The sequence below is a fragment of the Pholis gunnellus genome (assembly GCF_910591455.1).
Source record: "Pholis gunnellus genome assembly, chromosome: 4".
In the NCBI taxonomy this organism is placed as follows: domain Eukaryota; kingdom Metazoa; phylum Chordata; class Actinopteri; order Perciformes; family Pholidae; genus Pholis; species Pholis gunnellus.
In genome coordinates this window covers 2032263-2051517 of record NC_136530.1, presented here as the reverse complement: position 1 = coordinate 2051517, position 19255 = coordinate 2032263, and the positions used below count along the sequence as shown (strand labels likewise).

At 40.6% G+C, this 19255-nt stretch overlaps 2 protein-coding genes across 2 annotated transcripts; one reads left to right on the top strand and one right to left on the bottom strand.

The window, feature by feature from the left end:
- Positions 1–2075: 2075 nt before the first annotated feature.
- On the bottom strand, positions 2076–9623 carry spata18 (spermatogenesis associated 18; the record flags this gene model as incomplete). Its single annotated transcript, XM_079158602.1, has 12 exons — positions 2076–2132; positions 2340–2408; positions 3059–3182; positions 3883–4058; positions 4177–4335; positions 5522–5753; positions 5846–5980; positions 6615–6710; positions 7058–7164; positions 7346–7461; positions 8035–8140; positions 9537–9623. The coding sequence occupies 12 exons, from the start codon at positions 9621–9623 to the stop codon at positions 2076–2078; spliced, it is 1464 nt and encodes a 487-aa protein (XP_079014728.1).
- Positions 9624–10874: 1251 nt separating this feature from the next.
- On the top strand, positions 10875–15893 carry sgcb (sarcoglycan, beta (dystrophin-associated glycoprotein)). Its single transcript, XM_079157546.1, has 6 exons — positions 10875–10976; positions 12580–12789; positions 12947–13132; positions 13233–13424; positions 13849–13980; positions 14234–15893. Exons 1-6 carry the CDS (start codon positions 10962–10964, stop codon positions 14432–14434), a joined length of 936 nt encoding a protein of 311 aa, XP_079013672.1. The 5' UTR covers positions 10875–10961; the 3' UTR covers positions 14435–15893.
- Positions 15894–19255: the final 3362 nt, after the last annotated feature.

Here is a 19255-nt window from a genome sequence, read left to right as displayed (position 1 = left end):
AACAACAGCACCAGAAAATAACAGGTTTCAAAAAAGACACAGCAACCACTGACACTAAAAATCTCAGTCAGTCAAGTACTGTAGGAGCTGAAGATAGCACTGATCGTTAGCACTGATCGTTAGCACTGATCGTTATCACTGATCGTTAGCACTGGTCCTTAGCACTGATCCTTAGCACTGATCATTAGCACTGATCATTAGCACTGATTATTAGCACTGATCATTAGCACTGATCATTAGCACTGATCATTAGCACTGGTCATTAGCACTGATTATTAGCACTGCTCATTAGCACTGCTCATTAGCACTGCTCATTAGCACTGATCATTAGCACTGATTATTAGCACTGGTCATTAGCACTGGTCATTAGCACTGATTATTAGCACTGCTCATTAGCACTGATCATTAGCACTGGTCATTAGCACTGCTCATTAGCACTGATCATTAGCACTGATTATTAGCACTGGTCATTAGCACTGGTCATTAGCACTGATTATTAGCACTGCTCATTAGCACTGATCATTAGCACTGGTCATTAGCACTGGTCATTAGCACTGATTATTAGCACTGGTCATTAGCACTGGTCATTAGCACTGATTATTAGCACTGCTCATTAGCACTGATCATTAGCACTGGTCATTAGCACTGGTCATTAGCACTGCTCATTAGCACTGGTCATTAGCACTGGTCATTAGCACTGATCATTAGCACTGCTCATTAGCACTGGTCATTAGCACTGATTATTAGCACTGCTCATTAGCACTGATCATTAGCACTGGTCATTAGCACTGGTCATTAGCACTGATTATTAGCACCACATTGTTTGTTTTTGCCTTTCATTCATTTATATTTATTTTGGAGAGAAAAAGGTGAAGCGTGAGCTCATTTGTAAATAATTAGAACATTCTACAATTAAAAGCCTCTACTCAAGCTAGGGTTAGTAATCTTCTTCAAAATGTAATTACTCATCACATCCTGAAAGCAATCAATGAATCAAATGCTCCGACAGAAAAAGAGAATAAATCCGGTATCTGTGACTTGGCGACTTTCTCGCTAGATGGAAAATGTGAAAAGATTTAGCAACACTAAGCTGTTTAGGTTGTATGAAATTTAAAACCTAGCGTACTCTTGCTAGTTCCTCAACATTATTAGCACTAGCTTTAATTTAAGGAGCCATGAAAGTCATTTTCCACAACACTGTCCTTCAAATATTTCAGAATAAAAGCCTTGAAGCGATTCTGTCCAATGAAAGACACTAGATGGCTTCTATTTTAAAAGTAAACAGGAAGTGTTTGATAATAGCTTAACTTTTTTCATATCTGTAACATGTTCTACAGATACAGACATCAAAACTGTAGTTATGTTGCTGGTGTGATGTCAATATTCTGTCAAAAGATCACTTTAACTGTAAAAGTAGGCAAGAATCTCTAGAAGCTAGCAGCTAACACACTGAGCCACGATGCTAACACAGAGCGTAAAGACTTCTGCTACGTAGACTTTAGGTAAAAAGTAAAAATAGGAGTAAATGTTGAATATGTTTGTTAGCAATTAGAAAAAAATTATCACAAAAATACTGTTTATCTATCTGAGTAAATATAGTCAACTAAGACAACCACTCAGTTAGCTGCAAGGCTAGTTTTGTATTTCTAGACAGTGTCTCCAGCCCGCTAACATTAGCTACTGTAGCTTAGCAGTGTTTACTTAGCTGACATAACTTGCTTCGGCAGCTGAGAGCTGTTTAGGTTCTTCCTGAACTCCTCGACATTGTTGTTAAAAGTAACGTCACAGAGAAAGTAAAAGTATGTAAATTGCGCACATTTGAGGACAGCTTGCATTCAAACTGGCATTGAAACCAGCACAGTGATGGCGACTTGTTTACTTCCAGTATTTCCCCGGCTGCTTCTGTAATGTACTGACCTGTAGTTACTGTCCCATTAAACTGCCCTCCAACAATGTAAACTCTGAGCAGCAGTTGGGCGGTGCAGTGTCTAAGGTTTGAATTGCTTTATTTGGTGAAAGCATACGTTTAACACATGACATCAAACATTTCACTGACATGAGGTGTGATCCGGAGTTCACAGGTGACTAGCCCTGAGACGTTCAGGAGACTGGCGTTTTTTGCTGCTAAATGCCTAAAAGGTTAAAAAAGATGTTGTTAACGACTATTGAGTCAAATATAAAAGACAACACATCCAAAGAAATAAAGCTTGGATTTTGACGTACTGTACCCTTAAGCCCATGGGTGTGCATGCATGTTGTTAAGTGGAAATAATTCTTTGAGTAGCTGATATTAAACCCGAAAAAAAGACCTTTCTGTGTGTCAAATATTAAAGACTTACAAGAGTGCGAGTCGGGCTGAGGGAGCGAGAGCGCGCCGGGCCGTCATTCCTGCTCTGACTTCTACTCCACTGCCATCAAAAGACAAAAACAGACTCATCACCAGCAAACACACGAGCCCTTTAATGCTCTTACTGTACATTATGCTCCAGAGAACACTTTCACCAGTGACTACGTTTACATGCACACTCACGTTCCACTATTATTCTGAATAGGACAATATTCTGAATTTGATATGGTTGATGTATACAGTACATCATATTCCGTTTGGATATTCTGAATCAGGCCTTTTTACAGAGGGAGCATTTTCCGACTAAAACATGTGTGATATGTGGATATTATTCTGGTTTTAGGAGCATTCTTTGGACGTGTCTACAGCTCATTCACTATATGAGACCAGCAGCTCTGTGCGTTGAACACAAACCAACGAGCCAACAGTTAGTAGAGCTGGAGTCGAGATGATGTCCAGAAGAAAAGAAGGAGAAACATCATGAAGGACTTGGATATCAACAGGTTTTTGAATATGAACAAATATCTAAACTCCGACATTTTAGAGAAGGAGTTTGTTAGTATATATTAGTAGAATATTCATTTTCATTAACCATGTAAACAGCTTAGTAGGAATATTGTCTTTTTCAGAATAAGGGCAAAAGAACCTGAATATTTGTTGCATGTAAACGTAGTTAATCGTGATGCGTTTGTAGTATTTCAGAGTCAGTACCACAGCGCCCCGTCGGGTCACAGCCTCGCCCTTCACCACCACAGTGTCTCCTTCCATCAGAGCCGGCCACACGTGGTACATCACCAGAGGAGCCGACAGCTCGGAGTCATAGCTGCGACGGTACCTGCAGACAGACAGGCAGGGGACAGAAAACAGAGGGTGTGAGGGGCACGTCTACTGGTAGAGATCGGCTGTAGTTCTGAGGGTGATGTGTTTCACAATCATTGCACGGTTTCTCTTGGATCAAATCGTTACAGGATAGGCGCGTCTAAAATGTGAATCCCTGGATAATTAAATGTTCATCTGTAAGTTTCTGTCGTAGTCCCAGTAATAATTGTTCCTAAAGTTTACTGAAATATCATCACATGATGCTCGTGCATGAAAATATATCCTAAATATCTTCAAAAGTTTGATTCTGCTGGAAATGCGAAAGTAGATCTAAGGAAAACAAGTCTCCTGGTTTTCACTCATTTAAAAATGAATTTAAAAAAAAAAAATTGTATTTTAAGTAATTCCTTCTGGCACACTTTTAGACGACACTTCAATAAGAGAGACTTTCCTTATTTTGTATATAATTAACAAGCTCTTTTCTTTCCTCTCTAGCAGTTTCGGGAGCACCTTTTTCTTCGGTGCATTGTGATTATTACCATACATTACCACCACATCGGTGTGATGCTGCTGCCATTACAAGAAAAGCTTGTTAGAAAATAGTGTTTTCTATTAAGACAGTGTCAGAGTTGTTAACTTAAACTCTCTATAATTACTGTAAAAGAACAGACTTTGGGTCGCCCTGTTACAGACACGGTAATGTACAAAGGACTGACTTTCTGTCTATGTAAACTTCCTCATCACTTGCGAAGGCCAAGTCGAGCGGTGGGTCCAACGTCTGCATGGCGAACGCCACCCTGCAGGTCTCCCTGATCAGGGTGCTTATGAGGGTAAAGTCAACCTCTGGCGGGAAAGAGATCCGAGAGTTCACGTTCATGGCGTTGATCACATCCTGTAGAGATAAAAACACACACGACAGAAGCCCTGAACTTATTCAGCATCAAACAAAACTACAGTCGTGTGTTCGTAGATGCTGCAGAGGACACATGGGAGGAGTGTTAGATTCCTACGTTGATGCTGGTCTGAATGTCAAAGAGGTCCAGGTTTCTGACGATGTAGTCCACGGCCGCATCCTCTGGACATTCGAGCCCGAATCGGGACGGGGACAACGTCTTCTTCACGCGCAGCTTGAACTGACGGTAGGCCAGTTTTGCTGTCTTAAAGGATTCCTGACACATGATAACACGGAAAGAAAGAACATCTTAAAGTCTATCGTAAGTAGTTTACAAAAGTCCAAAATAAGCCGTGGAGGAACAAACCGTAACATGTGGAACAACTCAAATAGTCACACTTATGTTGTAATTCATTACCACCTTGCTCCTCAGAGTAACCGCAGGACGTTGCATTGACTTGAATGGTGCATTCAAGCTCTACTCAGTAAAGCATTGATAAAGGTAAACTTTAATGCTATCATGATGTGTTCAAATCAAATAAATCCAGAGGTTTTCACAGCAATATAAATAGTTATTAGAGATGAATATCCGTAGCTCTAAGCAGTTTAAAATATTTTTTTAATCAAATAAAAACTCGAATTTCATGTTTTCTGCAAATAAGCACCAGAATTGACAATAACATCGTAAAAAGATAACATTTACAATTGTTGTCTCTTTACGTGGACTTTGGGATGGTCGAAATGATGTCATACAGTTGCCATTCTAGGTCTCAGAAGCACTTATAATGACTTTTTAGGAAAAACAAATACATCGTCATTAATGGTGCAACGGATCATAAAAGTCACGGCTCGGATCGAATCCGCACAAAAGGAAAAAAGTGATCAATCCCAGTCATTGGTGATCCACATTGGCATGTACAGATAAGTGTTGTTTTGTTTTGTTATAGCAGCTGATCTACAAGACTATCTAAAACCATCAAAAATTCTTTGAAAAATGTCTGTTAAAGTCATCTATAGCGTTTAGTTTCTTCTTAAAAACACACAATTCAAATGATTTGGAACTAGAAGATTGTATTTCTATTGCAAAAAATCATTAATAGTTTTGATGTATGAGGTATTATAAGCTGTTTAGAGCTAGTGTTAGGAAGTTAAAGGGTCGTCATTTTCACTCCATCTATTTTATATTACTGTGAAAGCATTTCATTCAAAACAACTTAATTTCACACTGTGGGATCAATCTGCGGTTCACATGCGATCTGTACGGATCACCGATCGACAACATACCGTTACACCACTAACCGTGATGTATACCGGTACCGTCTGTGCTTTAAAACTATGCTGTCATTTAACCTTTAGGCCGTCCCGCCCAGCCTTAAGACCTTGGCCGTCAAGATAACAGATTTTGGCGCTCGTTTTCCCTGCATGCACTTCTTCTGATTGCTCTAAAAATACGTAAGTCGTACCACGACAGCGATGAAGATGATTTTCTGGACCATCTCTAGGTCGGCGATGTAGCATCGTAGCATGCTCTGGGCCTCCAGGCGCTCCACGGCGTGCAGGTCGCTGAAGCGAGACACGAGGCGGGCGTAGCGAGAGGAGCTGGTGAGCTGAGCTCTGGTGGGCGACTCGCTCCTCTTGGGGCTGGAGGAGCAACCGAGCCTCGGCATCGGGCTCGGAGAGCGACTCCTCGACAACCTGAGAGAGAGAGAGAGACACATCGTTTGAGACGTTGTTATGTGCAGTGGTGTCTCTGTCTGTCTGTGTGTGTGTGTGGAGTGCAGGTATACCTGTCCTGCATCATGGCCTTCTCTGTGCTCAGGTAGGACACTTCATCTCTCAGCAGGCGAATCTGCCGCTCGTACTCGCCGACAGCCTCCAGCTTCCTCTTGTAGACCTCCACCTGCTCGTGTGCGGATCGCAAACTGAAACACAAGACACGCTTCTCATCAACAGAGGAGCACAGGCTTTATGTCGCATTTGTAAACAAATATAGACACTTTATTATGGTGGTAAACGTGGTGAAGACGTTGTCTGAACACGTGCACTAACGCTGGCTAGCAAGTTTTGTTGGGTTGGTTTTGAACAATGGCGAAAGACAATATGTGTCTCTCAAATGATGTACAGTCACTCATTTTACTAGAACCCAGAAAAGTCAGTCCAAAAGAATCTTATAATATCTGTAAATCATTTCCGAGTTTAGCTTATGCTAACAGCAGCCAACGGCTCGCAGCTACGGCTACGGTTAGCAGAAGGCTAATCTATTAGCAACATTTCTCTCTAATAGTTTAGCCTATTAGCAACTTGCTGCAGTTGAGCAGCCGTGGCTAAAGAATTATTACCAACAGTTTTTTTCTCTATCTCTGAAACATTTCGCAGATATTGTAGCTTGTAAAGTTTGACATATTTCAATGTTTAACTTCAACACTAATCTGAGGTGATTCCTGTTTCCCTATAGTCTTTTCTTTTTCTTGTTTGCAGCTTCTAACAGCGTGACGTAAGCAGGACGTCGGCTGTAAAAGGTTCTATATTTCTGCAGTGTTTGTCTGTATCACCCACTCTGCTCTCAGTTGCAGTATTTCGTCTTCGGCGGCCAGCAGAGTGGTTGCTGATTTGCTCTTCGTCTCATCCAGTTCCTTCTGAGCATCGACCAGTCTGTTAGAACAAGGTGAGAGGTATAAATGGAAATAACATGTGCAAGCAAAGTTTATATACAATATGATTACATTGAATTAACGATAAATTATATATTGAGTTATCGCTCAGCTCTAACAGCACTTTAGTTAAAAAAATCTATCTCCCATCTATCTCTCTGAGCCTATGCACCAAATACAAAACATATGTATTAATTGAATTACCAGAAAACATGCTATATCATGATATATATTGTTATAGGGGTATGAAATGACCTGTACTGAGAGTTTGGCCGTATCGTCCAGCACTAAGTGTGATTTATTACGTCAAATTATTCCCGTTTGGTCTGAAAGGACCTTGAGACTCACTCTGCTGTGGTGGAGTCCAGCTGCAGGCGGGTGGAGCTCAGCTTCTGCTTTTCGCTGTCATGGGAGGACGAGAGATCCCTGATCCTCTTGTCCTTCTCCACCGAGTCCTGGTGACAAACAATGATCAATAATACGCAGTAACCGCAAAGCCAGAGGGCCAGAAGAGAGGGGAAGGATTTGAATTGGTTGAAAGCATTTTTATGTCAAGTCCATCTACGGTGTAGTGTTTATTTTGATGGATTTATCAATAAGATATTCTGTTATAAACATGGTCACGGGTGATGTCACCTGGATGAGCTGCAGACTGGTGTCATCGGTGGCCGAGGTCCTCGCCATTGAGAAACTGGTGCCAAGCCACGGCAGCAGGCGCTTTTTGAGAGTGTCCACTCCAGCATAGTGTCCGCCTGAGTCAGGGGAGTAAAAACAGAGTGTGTGTGTGTTGAATATCTTACAAATGATTTTAACCTTTGTAACATAGGCTGTCTATAAGAAGTCATGGTGACGTCACCCATTGGTTTGTGGACTGACGTTTTTAAAGCTTCGGTTTGTTTTTTTGCAGTCAATTAACAGGAAGTGACCACATCTGGACTGAGGAGGAGTGACGTAGAGACGCCGTATACGTCTCTGGTAGAGACCTGTCAATCACTGTGTAGCCCCGCCCCTAAAGCATCCCCTGCTTTATGGTCTGTTTGACTCTAAATGGACCATCATTTACTAAATGAACATCATGCTGTATTAAAGAAGACTTGAAACTAGAGATTGAGACCATAAACTCATGTTTACAATGTTTACTGAGGTAATAAATCAAGAGAGAAGTAGTCATTTTCTCATAGACTTCTATACAACCAGAGGAGTCGCCCCCTGGTGGACATTAGAGAGAATGCAGCTTTAACACATGAAGCTTTAGCTTCACTGCAGAACCGGAGGTTGCCGCCTGCTTTGTAAATGACAAAAAAAAGTCTAAACGTGAAGCTCACCTTCAGCAGCCGTGAGGTTGAGGATGGCGAACAGTTGGCCCTGGATCTTGGTGGAGAGCTCAATCAGCTCACAACATCTATTTAGATTCTGGTCGCAGGAAATAATCTGGAGGGTAAATACGACAAATGGGACAAATCTTTTAATTTCTTTCAATGAGATCTTCCTCCTATATTGCCACATTTAAAACCTGTCTAAAGACCCATCTCTTGCCTATTATATATTTTTTTCTCATTTATGACCCTCAAGGACCTTTCGTGGTTGCAGTGATTCACACTTTGTCTAAACGTATTTTATCGACTGTTTTACATTAACTGCTGACTTCTCGCTACTCTTAACTGGCTGGTAGAGGACGCAAAGTAAACAACTGCTTCAGTTTGGACTCTTGTTTCCGCTACGGATTAAGAATTGTCCCTCTCTTGATTTGCAGGTCAGACAAATATTTATGTATAACTATCACTTAGCAAGTGACACAGTAGGAGGAAAGCTAGTTAGCTGTTAGCTGCAGCAGAGTCCTGTGTTTAGCTAACGAAACTCTTAGCTAACAGGGCTAATGCAGCTAACGGAGCTAACAGCTAGCAGAACTAAACACACAGCAGGACTGTGTCGTTGCAGACACACCTGATCTATATTCTACTGAGTACACTTTACCAGTTTCTAAAATGTGCTCTATAATAAATGTGACTGACCTGAATCGAGTTGGTTAAATAAATATATATATATTATATTTCTTACAAAATAAAATAAAAAAGCACTATTTTTTTTACATTTATTTATTTTTAATTATATATTTTAAATTATATATATATTAAAAAAAGCAACCAGTATATAAACAGTATTCATGTTTTTATCTCCGTTTTGTTGCAACAAACTACAACAAAATAAAGTGTAATTTTTTACTTTGACTCTTATAGTATAACTTGCAATAAAACCCCACTATTTGTTTAAGTTTAGACAATTCACTTCCGGTCCTTCCCCCCCATCTGATTTCTACCGGAAGTTACGTGACCGTCTCAACAGCAAAGGATCTTTGGAACGGTCCAACCGGTAGCCATGGCGACTGGCGTCCATAGCAACCAAACTCAACCAAAATAAATCAATGTAATCGAAAGGAGCGCATTCCTTCACTGTAATGTTTCAAAATGAGCTCGTGCATCATTTAAAAAAGATTTAACTATACATAGTTCAAAAAACAATAATACAAAATAAAATGGTGAAAGATAATCACCAGTCAAACAAAACGTCTAATTATTTCTGTAGGAATAAAACTCATGTTTAAAGTGAATGATTGTGAAAAAACAGGTTAAAAAAATGAAAAAAAATCGGGAAAAATAGTCAGGAATATGTAAACAAACAGTAATTTCTGCAGGAATACAACTTATATTTAAAGTGTACACAAATGTAACTTTAAGCCACTAATAACCGTGCTCGGGTCAGATCCAGCTCGGGTCAGATTTAGCTCGGGTCAGATCCAGTTCGGGTCATTACTAATGGATGAACTTACATGGTAGTCTTTGTGCCAGTTCTCCAGCTTGTCCTGCAAGACGGTGAAGGAGGAGGTATTGGTCAGCCTCCTCAACGTGTCGGCCATGATCCGTGTCCACTAATACTCTTTTTAAAGTAACCCCCAGGAGGAAGAGGAGGAAGAGGAGACAGTGCAGTTGCAGTAAAACTGTTTATACGACGCAGATGAGCACCGCCTCAGTTGTGGCAACCGAGGAGCACGTGTCCTCCGCAGGCTTCTGTTCTTGAGGGTGTAGATACCGATTGTAACGTCACACTGCCAAACGACACCAGCTCGGTAACAGATCTGATGTTTGTTCCGCCTGTTCTGGATTAAATTATAATATAATGACACGTTGAATCACTGCGTGCAGAGATGTGTTGTTATGGTTTAAATGTGCTAATGATCGACCCTCACCATGCTGCCTATTTTAATTATAAGTGTGTGTTATGTATCCGGTTATATGTATTACTTTTGTTAATCTATGTTATTTAAAAGAACATTTAATAAATAAAGTTTAAGTTATATGATCATCACTTTGGCCGTGACATATTTATCTTAAAATAGTAAGATAAGATGCTTTATTTTCATTACATGTTAAACACAACAAAATGGTTTTGGCAGCATAGATTAATTAATTAATTTATAGTATACATCTTTTTTTTAAATATATATATATATATATATATATATATATATATATATATATATATATATATACTATATATATACCATACATGGATGTAACATTTATATTACTGTACTATGATAATAGTAATAATAATAGTTAAACAATGGTTAGAAATATTTAACAGCGTAATGTTTTCGAAAATAAAAAATTAAATAAAGTGTAAGGCCAAAACCATAATTAGCTATAAAAGTTAAGCTACATGAATAACTGTTTTATCATTGAACTGCATTTATTGTCCAGATCTGATCTGCAGCAGCACATACAATATTAATATATTAATTAATATATTATATTAATTAATATATTGCTATTTATATCTGCTTTATTATTAGGAATTTAATTAATCTATGTCGTTGACTTTTGCTTTATTTTAATTTTATTTTTTTATCAAAAACTATTTATATGTAATTGTTGATTATTAAGGAGAGCTGGTCAGTTTAACTGTGGAAAATATGAATGGACACGTTTTTTTCTATTTTAAGATCCTTCTGTCATTGGCTCGCTGAATTTGGACTGTACCATCTTTTATAATCCGAGAAAAACGTCCCTTTTTGTCAGCAGGTTTCGTCCAAATAAAAACACACCACGTCTGCTCTTCGTCTAAATATTATATATATATTCATATTTAAGTATCTTTTAGTATAATATCTCACAACATAACCATATATATTTTATTTTTCACCTTCGACAGTGAAAAGTGGTTCGTTCCTGTCACTCTGGAAGCAGGAGTCAACATGGCGTCTGAACAGGTCCGTTATGTTCAATATTTCTCGTTTTTCTTGCGTCTTTACCTCGTTTGTTTGCTAGTAATGTAATGCGTTATGTTCCCGAGTAGCCTGCAGTAATACATACTAACGTACTGTGCTCTGTAGTCGGCTCTACGTGTCGTAAACACCGGCCTCCGCTTCGAAAGAGCATAAGAAGGCTGCACGACAATGAGGCTGTCGACTGTTTTCTGTGCTGCTGCTATAATGAGTGCCGTTTATTTTTAGACAGGCAGTCTGTGGGTCATTTAAGTGAAGATGCATTCCAGAGCAGAGCACAAATAGAAGCTTAAAACCTTATTTAATACACAGAGAAAGCCACGTTTTACAACTCTGGACGCGAAAAAAAGCATGAAAACAGAATATAAAATGAAACTGACATTGAGGAGAGGAACAGAGTATAGAGAGAGAATCTGATTTTAAAATGTCAACTCCGGTCTGGGTGTTATCAGCCTATTAAACTAAGCATGTGTAAGGAAATGGTTGTTTTTGTATTTGTAGGCTGATTCTATAAAAATGAATTATTTCACTTGATTTAAAGGGCCAGTGTGCAGGATTTATAGGGATCTTAGCAGAAATGGAATATGATATTCATAACTGTTTGAATGTGTGTACAATCACCTGAAACTAACAATCGTCGTGTGGTTAGCTCAGAACATTGGTGGCCAAACTGCGTCCCGCTGACCTCAAAGGACCCATAGTGAAGTTTTTAAAGATAAACTAGAACATGGCATGAGCGTATTTCTTTTATTATTTAGTTTCTTATGTGTATGTTGCATTTCTGAGTATTAACACTAGATGTTGCTGCGAAGATAGCGAGTGCTGAAAAGTCGAGAAGAAGTGTGTGTTTAGTCTGCAAGAAATCTGTTGCGGTGATCAGAGACTATAATGTTTGAAGAACCTAGAAACACAGTTTGTTTGCGGTATAAGTGGTTGAGAACTACACCTTTACTGTCAATCACTGTGTAGCCCCGCCCTAAAGCATCCCCTGCTTTATGGTCTGTTTGACTCTAAATGGACCATCATTTACTAAATGAACATCATGCTGTATTGAAGAAGACTTGAAACTAGAGATTGAGACCATAAACTCATGTTTACAATGTTTACTGAGGTAATAAATCAAGAGAGAAGTAGAGTCATTTTCTCATAGACTTCTATACAACCAGAGGAGTCGCCCCCTGGTGGACACTAGAGAGAATGCAGCTTTAAGACATGAAGCTTTGGCTTCACTTGGCAGAACCGGAGGTTGCCGCCTGGTCTACACAGAGTCCGCCATTTATCTACAGTAGCCCAGAGCAGACAAACCAAACATTGGCTCTAGAAAACACCGTACATGTTTTTTGCGTTACATGAGGGCCACCGTAGTTCTACGACGCACTTGTGAAACTGTGGTAACGTGAGAAAGTGTAAAACAACGTGCTACGGCCAGCTAACGTAAAGTTGTGTCGGCCTTTTGCCCAATATTTTCATTGCATGATTGTTCAACCTCTCTAGAGTCACAGATGAACCACAAGGTTTCACAGTAACTGATGTTTACAGCAACATATTTCTAGAGTCATCATGGCTCAGAGGTTGTTTTGCCTTCCAGGAGAGCTCCAACGGGCCCGTGAAGAAGTCCATGCGAGAGAAGGCCATAGAAAGACGTGGTATCAACAAGGAGCACAACAGTAACTTCAAAGCCGGCTACGTACCCATAGAAGAAGAACGTCTCCATAAGACGGGGCTGAGAGGACGCAAGGGAAACATGGCTGTCTGCATCGTCATCCTCCTCTTCCTCCTCGCCTTAATTAACCTCATTGTGAGTTCTACTAATGTCCTCTTGATTACACAAAATGATGATAAAGAGTTGACGCAGTAGAACCCTGACTGTGGAGGAGAACCTCACACACACACTACAGAACATCACTACTGTCTCTTTTAAAATCTGAATCTGAAATACCTCCACCGTCCCTCAGATCACTCTGGTGATCTGGACAGTGATCCGCATCGGTCCGAATGGCTGCGACAGCATAGAGTTCCATGAGACCGGCCTGCTGCGCTTCAAACAGAAGGCGGACATGGGCATCGTTCACCCGCTGCACAAGAGCACAGTAGGAGGCCGCAAGGACCAGGACCTGGTCCTCGTCGGCAACAATAACCCGGTGAGAAACACACAGAGGACACTGAGGAAGATGACGCATTGGTGTGTGTGCACACTTTTTTTTTAAACTCTTCTCTTTCATTTTGTTTCTGTCGGTCCAGGTTGTGTTCCAGCAAGGCACCACTAAGCTGAGCGTGGAGAAGGACAAGACCTCGGTCGTCAGCGACGTCGGCATTTCCTTCACGGACCCTCGCACGCAGACCACGTTCTTCAGCACGGACTTTGAAAACCACGAGTTCCATTTGCCCAAAGGAGTCAAAGTGCTCAGCGTCAAGAAGGCTTCCACAGAGAGAGTGTGTACGACGCTAATAACGTCCGATTATAAAATGAGTTCATGTATTAGTGTGTTTTACAACCCGCGCACAAAGTACCATCAGTGCACAATAACGCATAACTGTCATCTGAAATGATATTTTTAGACATTTAGCGAATTAATAAATAAAGCATTCAATAGTCCCCAAGAACAGGCTGAACTTCATCCGTGTAAAATAGATGAAGGCGCTGAAAACTGATTCTGGAGTTTCTTCAGAATCAGTTTCTGAATGAGTCTGAGGGACCGAACAGCCAGAGAGACGAGGACGATCGGAGAGAATCTGAATTACAAAGCAGGAGTGCAACGCTGATGAATACAAATCTCCAACCTCTGAGAGTTTATCTTAATAATGATAAACTTTCACAAAACAATGACAAACTTTCTTTCATGTGTCTGATTTGTAGATCACGAGTAGCGCTTCATCTGACCTGAACATCAAAGGGGACAGCAAGGCCATCATTCGAGGAAACGAGGGCGTCAACATCATGGGCCGAACCGTCGAGTTCAAGATGGGAGGAGGCATCGAGCTCCGGGCTGTAAGCATGGAGTTTCATCCCGTTCTCTCACCTCTGTATTATCCAACAGAGGTGTACGAGACCTTCTCTAAATAATGACTTAGTATCATGAGATACCTTCTCAATATATTGACTTTGTATCTCGAAATAATGAGAAACTCTCTCAAAACAATGAGAAACATTCTCAAAATAGAAAATGTTTCTCTCAAAATAGAAAATGTTTCACAAACTCTTGCATGAACATGACAGACGGCGTTGTTTCCTCTCTTTGCAGGAGAACAGCATCGTCCTGAACGGATCCGTCATGTTCAACACGTCGCGCATCCCTCACTCTGCGGGAGACGTGTACTTCGACGAGGGCATGGAGCGGTACAAGCTCTGCATGTGTGCAGACGGGACTCTGTTCCGCGTGCAGGTCAAATATCCCAACATGGGCTGCCAGACGTCAGACAACCCGTGTAGAAGAGCTCACTAGACGTTCGGTCCGTCACCACCACTGAGGTCAGATCGAGGTTTTTTTTGCGTGTGTAGTGAAATTCCGTGAGACATTTGGTCGACGACACCTCTGCAGTACGACCGTCGCACTCGGTTTTCCTCATTTTGTGTTTGCCAAACAGGAATAATTGTGTTACAGATCGTTGCCTCTCGCCCCAAAGATATGACAAACGTGTTAGTGCTGCAGTGTTTTCTTGTTTTTTTTTTATTGCAGGTGTGCCAACGTTATCTAAAGAATGTGTTAATGCCGTGACGCTCCCAGATTTAGCGTCGGGTTTACTGCCCATCGATAGCGGTTCAGAAGCTGCAGCGTTACCGTCCAGTATTACTAATACACAAAACCTTGAAGAGACTTTATTTGCTCATTTGTTCATTGTTGCTGGCAGCTTTGTTTGACATTTTCTTTATTATAAACACTACATGATTATAATGTTTATGTTACATTATATTTTCGGATAAACTGTAAAAGAAAGATATATATATATATATATATATATATATATATATATCTATCATAAGCCATCCAGTAATGTTAAAGTCTCTTTCTTAGACTGTCTATCATGCACGTGCCAATGGATTTACAAGGGATGATGAAGAATATAATATATATGTAATAATCACATTTTTACAGCGTGTGTGCACTAAGTTAAGCTACAGATTAATTCTCTTAAAATGTTGACGAATGTCAGGAAAGTTTAAATCAGTGGTTTGGTTTGGAGCTTTTATTGAGTGGTTTGAATTTTGTGCAATATAGTAAAAAAAAATATATTTGAATTTAATTCAGCTTTGGATCGTTTTGTGTGTTTTTATAAATGTGCTGATGTTGAGAAATGTCATGAAGCAGTTTGTTCTCCGAGCATTTCAGACGTGATGACCACGTCTCCGACGAAACAACGTTCCCGAACAACTAAACTCTGGATTGTGTTTAGAGGGAAACGTGTACATGGACACAAAAAGCTACAAAAGTACTCTGTCAGGATTAAAGAAAACATGGAGGTTTGGCTTGAAATGACTACAAAATTGAAACAAAAGAACATGTTTAGACAGTAAAAGTACTTTGTTTGGGCAACACAAGTTCTTTGTTATGTTTAAGCAACACAAGTACTTTGCTATGCTTAGGTGACAAAGGTACTAGTTGGCTATGTTTAGGTAACAGAAGTACTTATATTTCGGCATAAAGTACTTTATGTTCAGGCAACAAAAGTAATTGGTTCACAGACTTTTCGGACTCATTTGAAACTCATTTGTGATTTTTGAAAAGCAAACGCAGTCGAAGGACAAAATCTATTTCCCTTGAAACATAATTCACAAATCAGTTTGTTTGTGTGAGAACGTAGTTTTTAGGAGACGAGGCTGTTGTGAGATCAACTAAATGAAAATAACAGGATTGTCTCAACATTTCATTGCTGTGTTTGTTTCAATAAAGAAACTTGTTGCTACGTGAATCTTCTCATCATTGGTTTCAGGAAATACCTCGAGTGTTTACATTTAAAACCACAAAGTACAGTTTTATTATCTAAAAGTACTTTATGTTCAGGCAAAGAAAGTACTACTTGGTTTACTTTAGGCAACAAAAGTACTACTTGGGTGTGTTTAGGCAACAGAAGGACTTGGTTTAGTTCAGGCAACCAAAGTACTTTATGTTTAGGCAACAAAAGTACTACTTGGTTTACTTATGTTGCCCAACATTTCATTGCTGTGTTTGTGTCAATAAAGAAACGTGTTGCTAGTGAACCTTCTTATCATTGGTTTCAGGAAATACCTCGAGTGTTTTCATGGGCATTTAAACCCATAAAGTCCAGCTTTACTACCTCACAGAATGTGGTGCCATAAACTGTGAGGATCAGAGTTATCGGTCATACATGCAGAGTAAGAAAAGGCCAATCACAGTAAGACATTAACTTCACGTGTAAATGATTGAATGAATCGCATCTTCGGGGTCGCTGCTCGTTGAGCTCGACGCAGCGAAAACACTCCTCAGACTTTGATCAGAAAGTCACAGAGACGGAGAGTGAGACTCTGGGAGCGAAGAGACGAGTCACAAGTTTTCTGTCAACTTGACAGAGTGGACACACGGGTGAGTTTGGTGTTTTTTTTATTATTGTACTTTAATGATACAAAGATGGATGTAAAGATGGATGTTATTGTCTTCTCTCTGAGTGATTCTGTGCTCCGTCCTCTCAGGAACGGGTTTGCGATGGCGGGGACACCGGGGAGGTTCCTGGCCGCTGTGCTGCTCCTCGTCTCCTCCGGACTCCACCGCTCCTCCACCTGTCCGGACTCCTGCACCTGTCCGAGAGCTCCCCTGTTGAACTGCTCCTCCGCCGGCCTTTCCTCCGCACCCAGACTCCTCCGGGACTCCGTGGCCGAGCTGGACTTGTCTCATAACCTCCTGGACTCCGTGAGCCTCGACCGGCCGCATCGTGACCTCAGGGACGTTTGGCTGGGCGACAACAGGATCACGCACTTGTCTCTCTGCGTGGAGACAAACCGCGGACGGACACGTCTCCGGGGACCGAGGACTTGGAGAGGACGGGGGTGCGAGTCCTGGGCCCCCGCCCTGCAGCTGCTATCTGTCGAGAGGAATCAGCTACAGCAACTCCCACAGGGTGAGTCAGTGACATAATGTGATAAAACTCATGAGCAGCAGTACATTCAATAAAGTCAAATCAAAAGTAAAAGTACTAATCTTTTGTTATGTTATTAAGTCATAATTGGATGAAAAAAAAAAAGATTGATCTATAACAGTGCGTCATATTTTAGAAAAAAAAAACATAACATCTTCCTCGTTCCTGTGCCTCTCAAAAACTATTTTTTATATATTTTCTTAAATGTAATGATGTATTTTTTGTAGTCAAACAGGAAGTCAGCGTCACACTGGTTCCCTCCACAAACAGCCAATGGGATTCTCCCATTTGAATTATTGTAGAAAATCTCTGTGGCAAACACACATGATCTAAACAATAAGTGGGCAGCAGGGCCGTCCTTCAATCAGAGGATCGGCTCCACTAGTCGCATGTCGATGTGTCCTTAAGCTCCTGTAGCTGTGGCTACATGTAGACAATGTGATAGAATCTGAATTGTAAGTCACTTTGGATTAAAGCGTCTTGCTAAATGACTTTAATGTAATAATCAGAAGGGCAAACACTTCATTATGTACAGTACAGTGTTCAGTGGACCTGTAGACCACTCCCAACATGCTCTGAGGATAAATAGTTAGTAATGTGTATTGTCTGGGTGTGTTCCCATTATAAACATGTACTGTTGCATCACTCAGGTGTATAAACAGGAGATAAACACACTCAACCTTGAACCCCTTAAAGGGCCAGTGTGTTGGATTTAGGGACATCTATTGGCGGATATGGAATATAACATTCATAACTATGTTTTCTTTGGTGTGTCATCACCTGGAACTAAGAAGCGTTGTGTGAGTCCGCCATGTTGCAAACCAGACACCGACTCTAGAGAGACTTTTAATGTCTTTAGTTATCTGAAGGCCTCCGTAGTTCTCCAACACACTCTGAGAGGGAGGAGGTGTATTCAGATGGGATATTTAGTTGGGTGCAATCTGCAAGCTCACCACTAGAGGCCACTAAATCCCAAACACTGCTCCTTTCAAAGTCCCAGGCCTCAAAAAATGATCTATCCAATATTTCACAAACAAAAGCAAACAATAGGGGCATGAAGATGACTTTAACTTTGTGTATCAGAACTTTTTGTGGGGGGGGGGGGGGGGTCGACACACATGCACAGATGTAATTGCCCTCCGTGGTGTGGTTGAGAAATGTTCTATGAGTCACACCTGAGAGGTATGTTGTTTACCGTGGTCTGAGGTTCACTAATTGGTCCAGATGGTAGAATATGTCTTAAGTTACTGTCCTCACATATAAACAAACCACATGCTTTATCTTTAGTACTTTGCTCCGCTCAGAAATGATTTAATAACCTCCCAAGATAATGACCCTGTTCACCCTTCAGTCACAGCTTTTATTGACATTCCAGCAGCTCAATTATAGGTGTAAACCCGCAGCACGACTGTAAAGTTTCATGTTATTACGTAGAATTCCTGCTGCTCGATTGAACATGTGTGTGTCTCAAAAGAAATGCATTCACCGTCGAGCCTTTTTCTTTTTTAAAGGTGTGTGTGTGTGTGTGTGTGTGTGTGTGTGTGTGTGTGTGTGTGTGTGTGTGTGTGTGTGTGTGTGTGTGTGTGTGTGTGTGTGTGTGTGTGTGTGTGTGTGTGTGTGTGTGTGTGTGTGTGTGTGTGTGTGTGTGTGTGTGTGTGTGTGTGTGGACGGCTCATTTACTGAGCGAGAGTTGACAGTCACAGACTTCTTTCCTTCTTGGTATTCAGCTCACAGTGCCTCTCTAATGAAGCACAGACCCACAGTGCTGTACTCCAGCCCAGCAGTCTCAGGGAGATTGTCTCGGGCTGCTGAAGAAGAGGAATGAACAGCGCAGAAGATACGAAGCTGTAGCGTGTTTCACAGTGGAAATAAACCACAAGTACTAGGATTCATATTCCAGGGAAGGCGTGTTCATTTATTCAGACCTTTTACACTATTAACTATCTGGAAGTCCACAGAGAGAGAGAGAGAGACCTATAACATAAGGTTTATTTCTTGCTCCCTTTGTATGGAGGACTAAAGGTGACATTATAACAAATAAGTAAATAAAGAAAGAAATGTAGAAATAAAAGCCTCACCTATCAAATATGCAGGTAAATTAAAAAAAGATATAATAATATGCACAGAATTAGAAAAAGGAATAACAAACAAAATGCATTTATTTATTAAGTTAC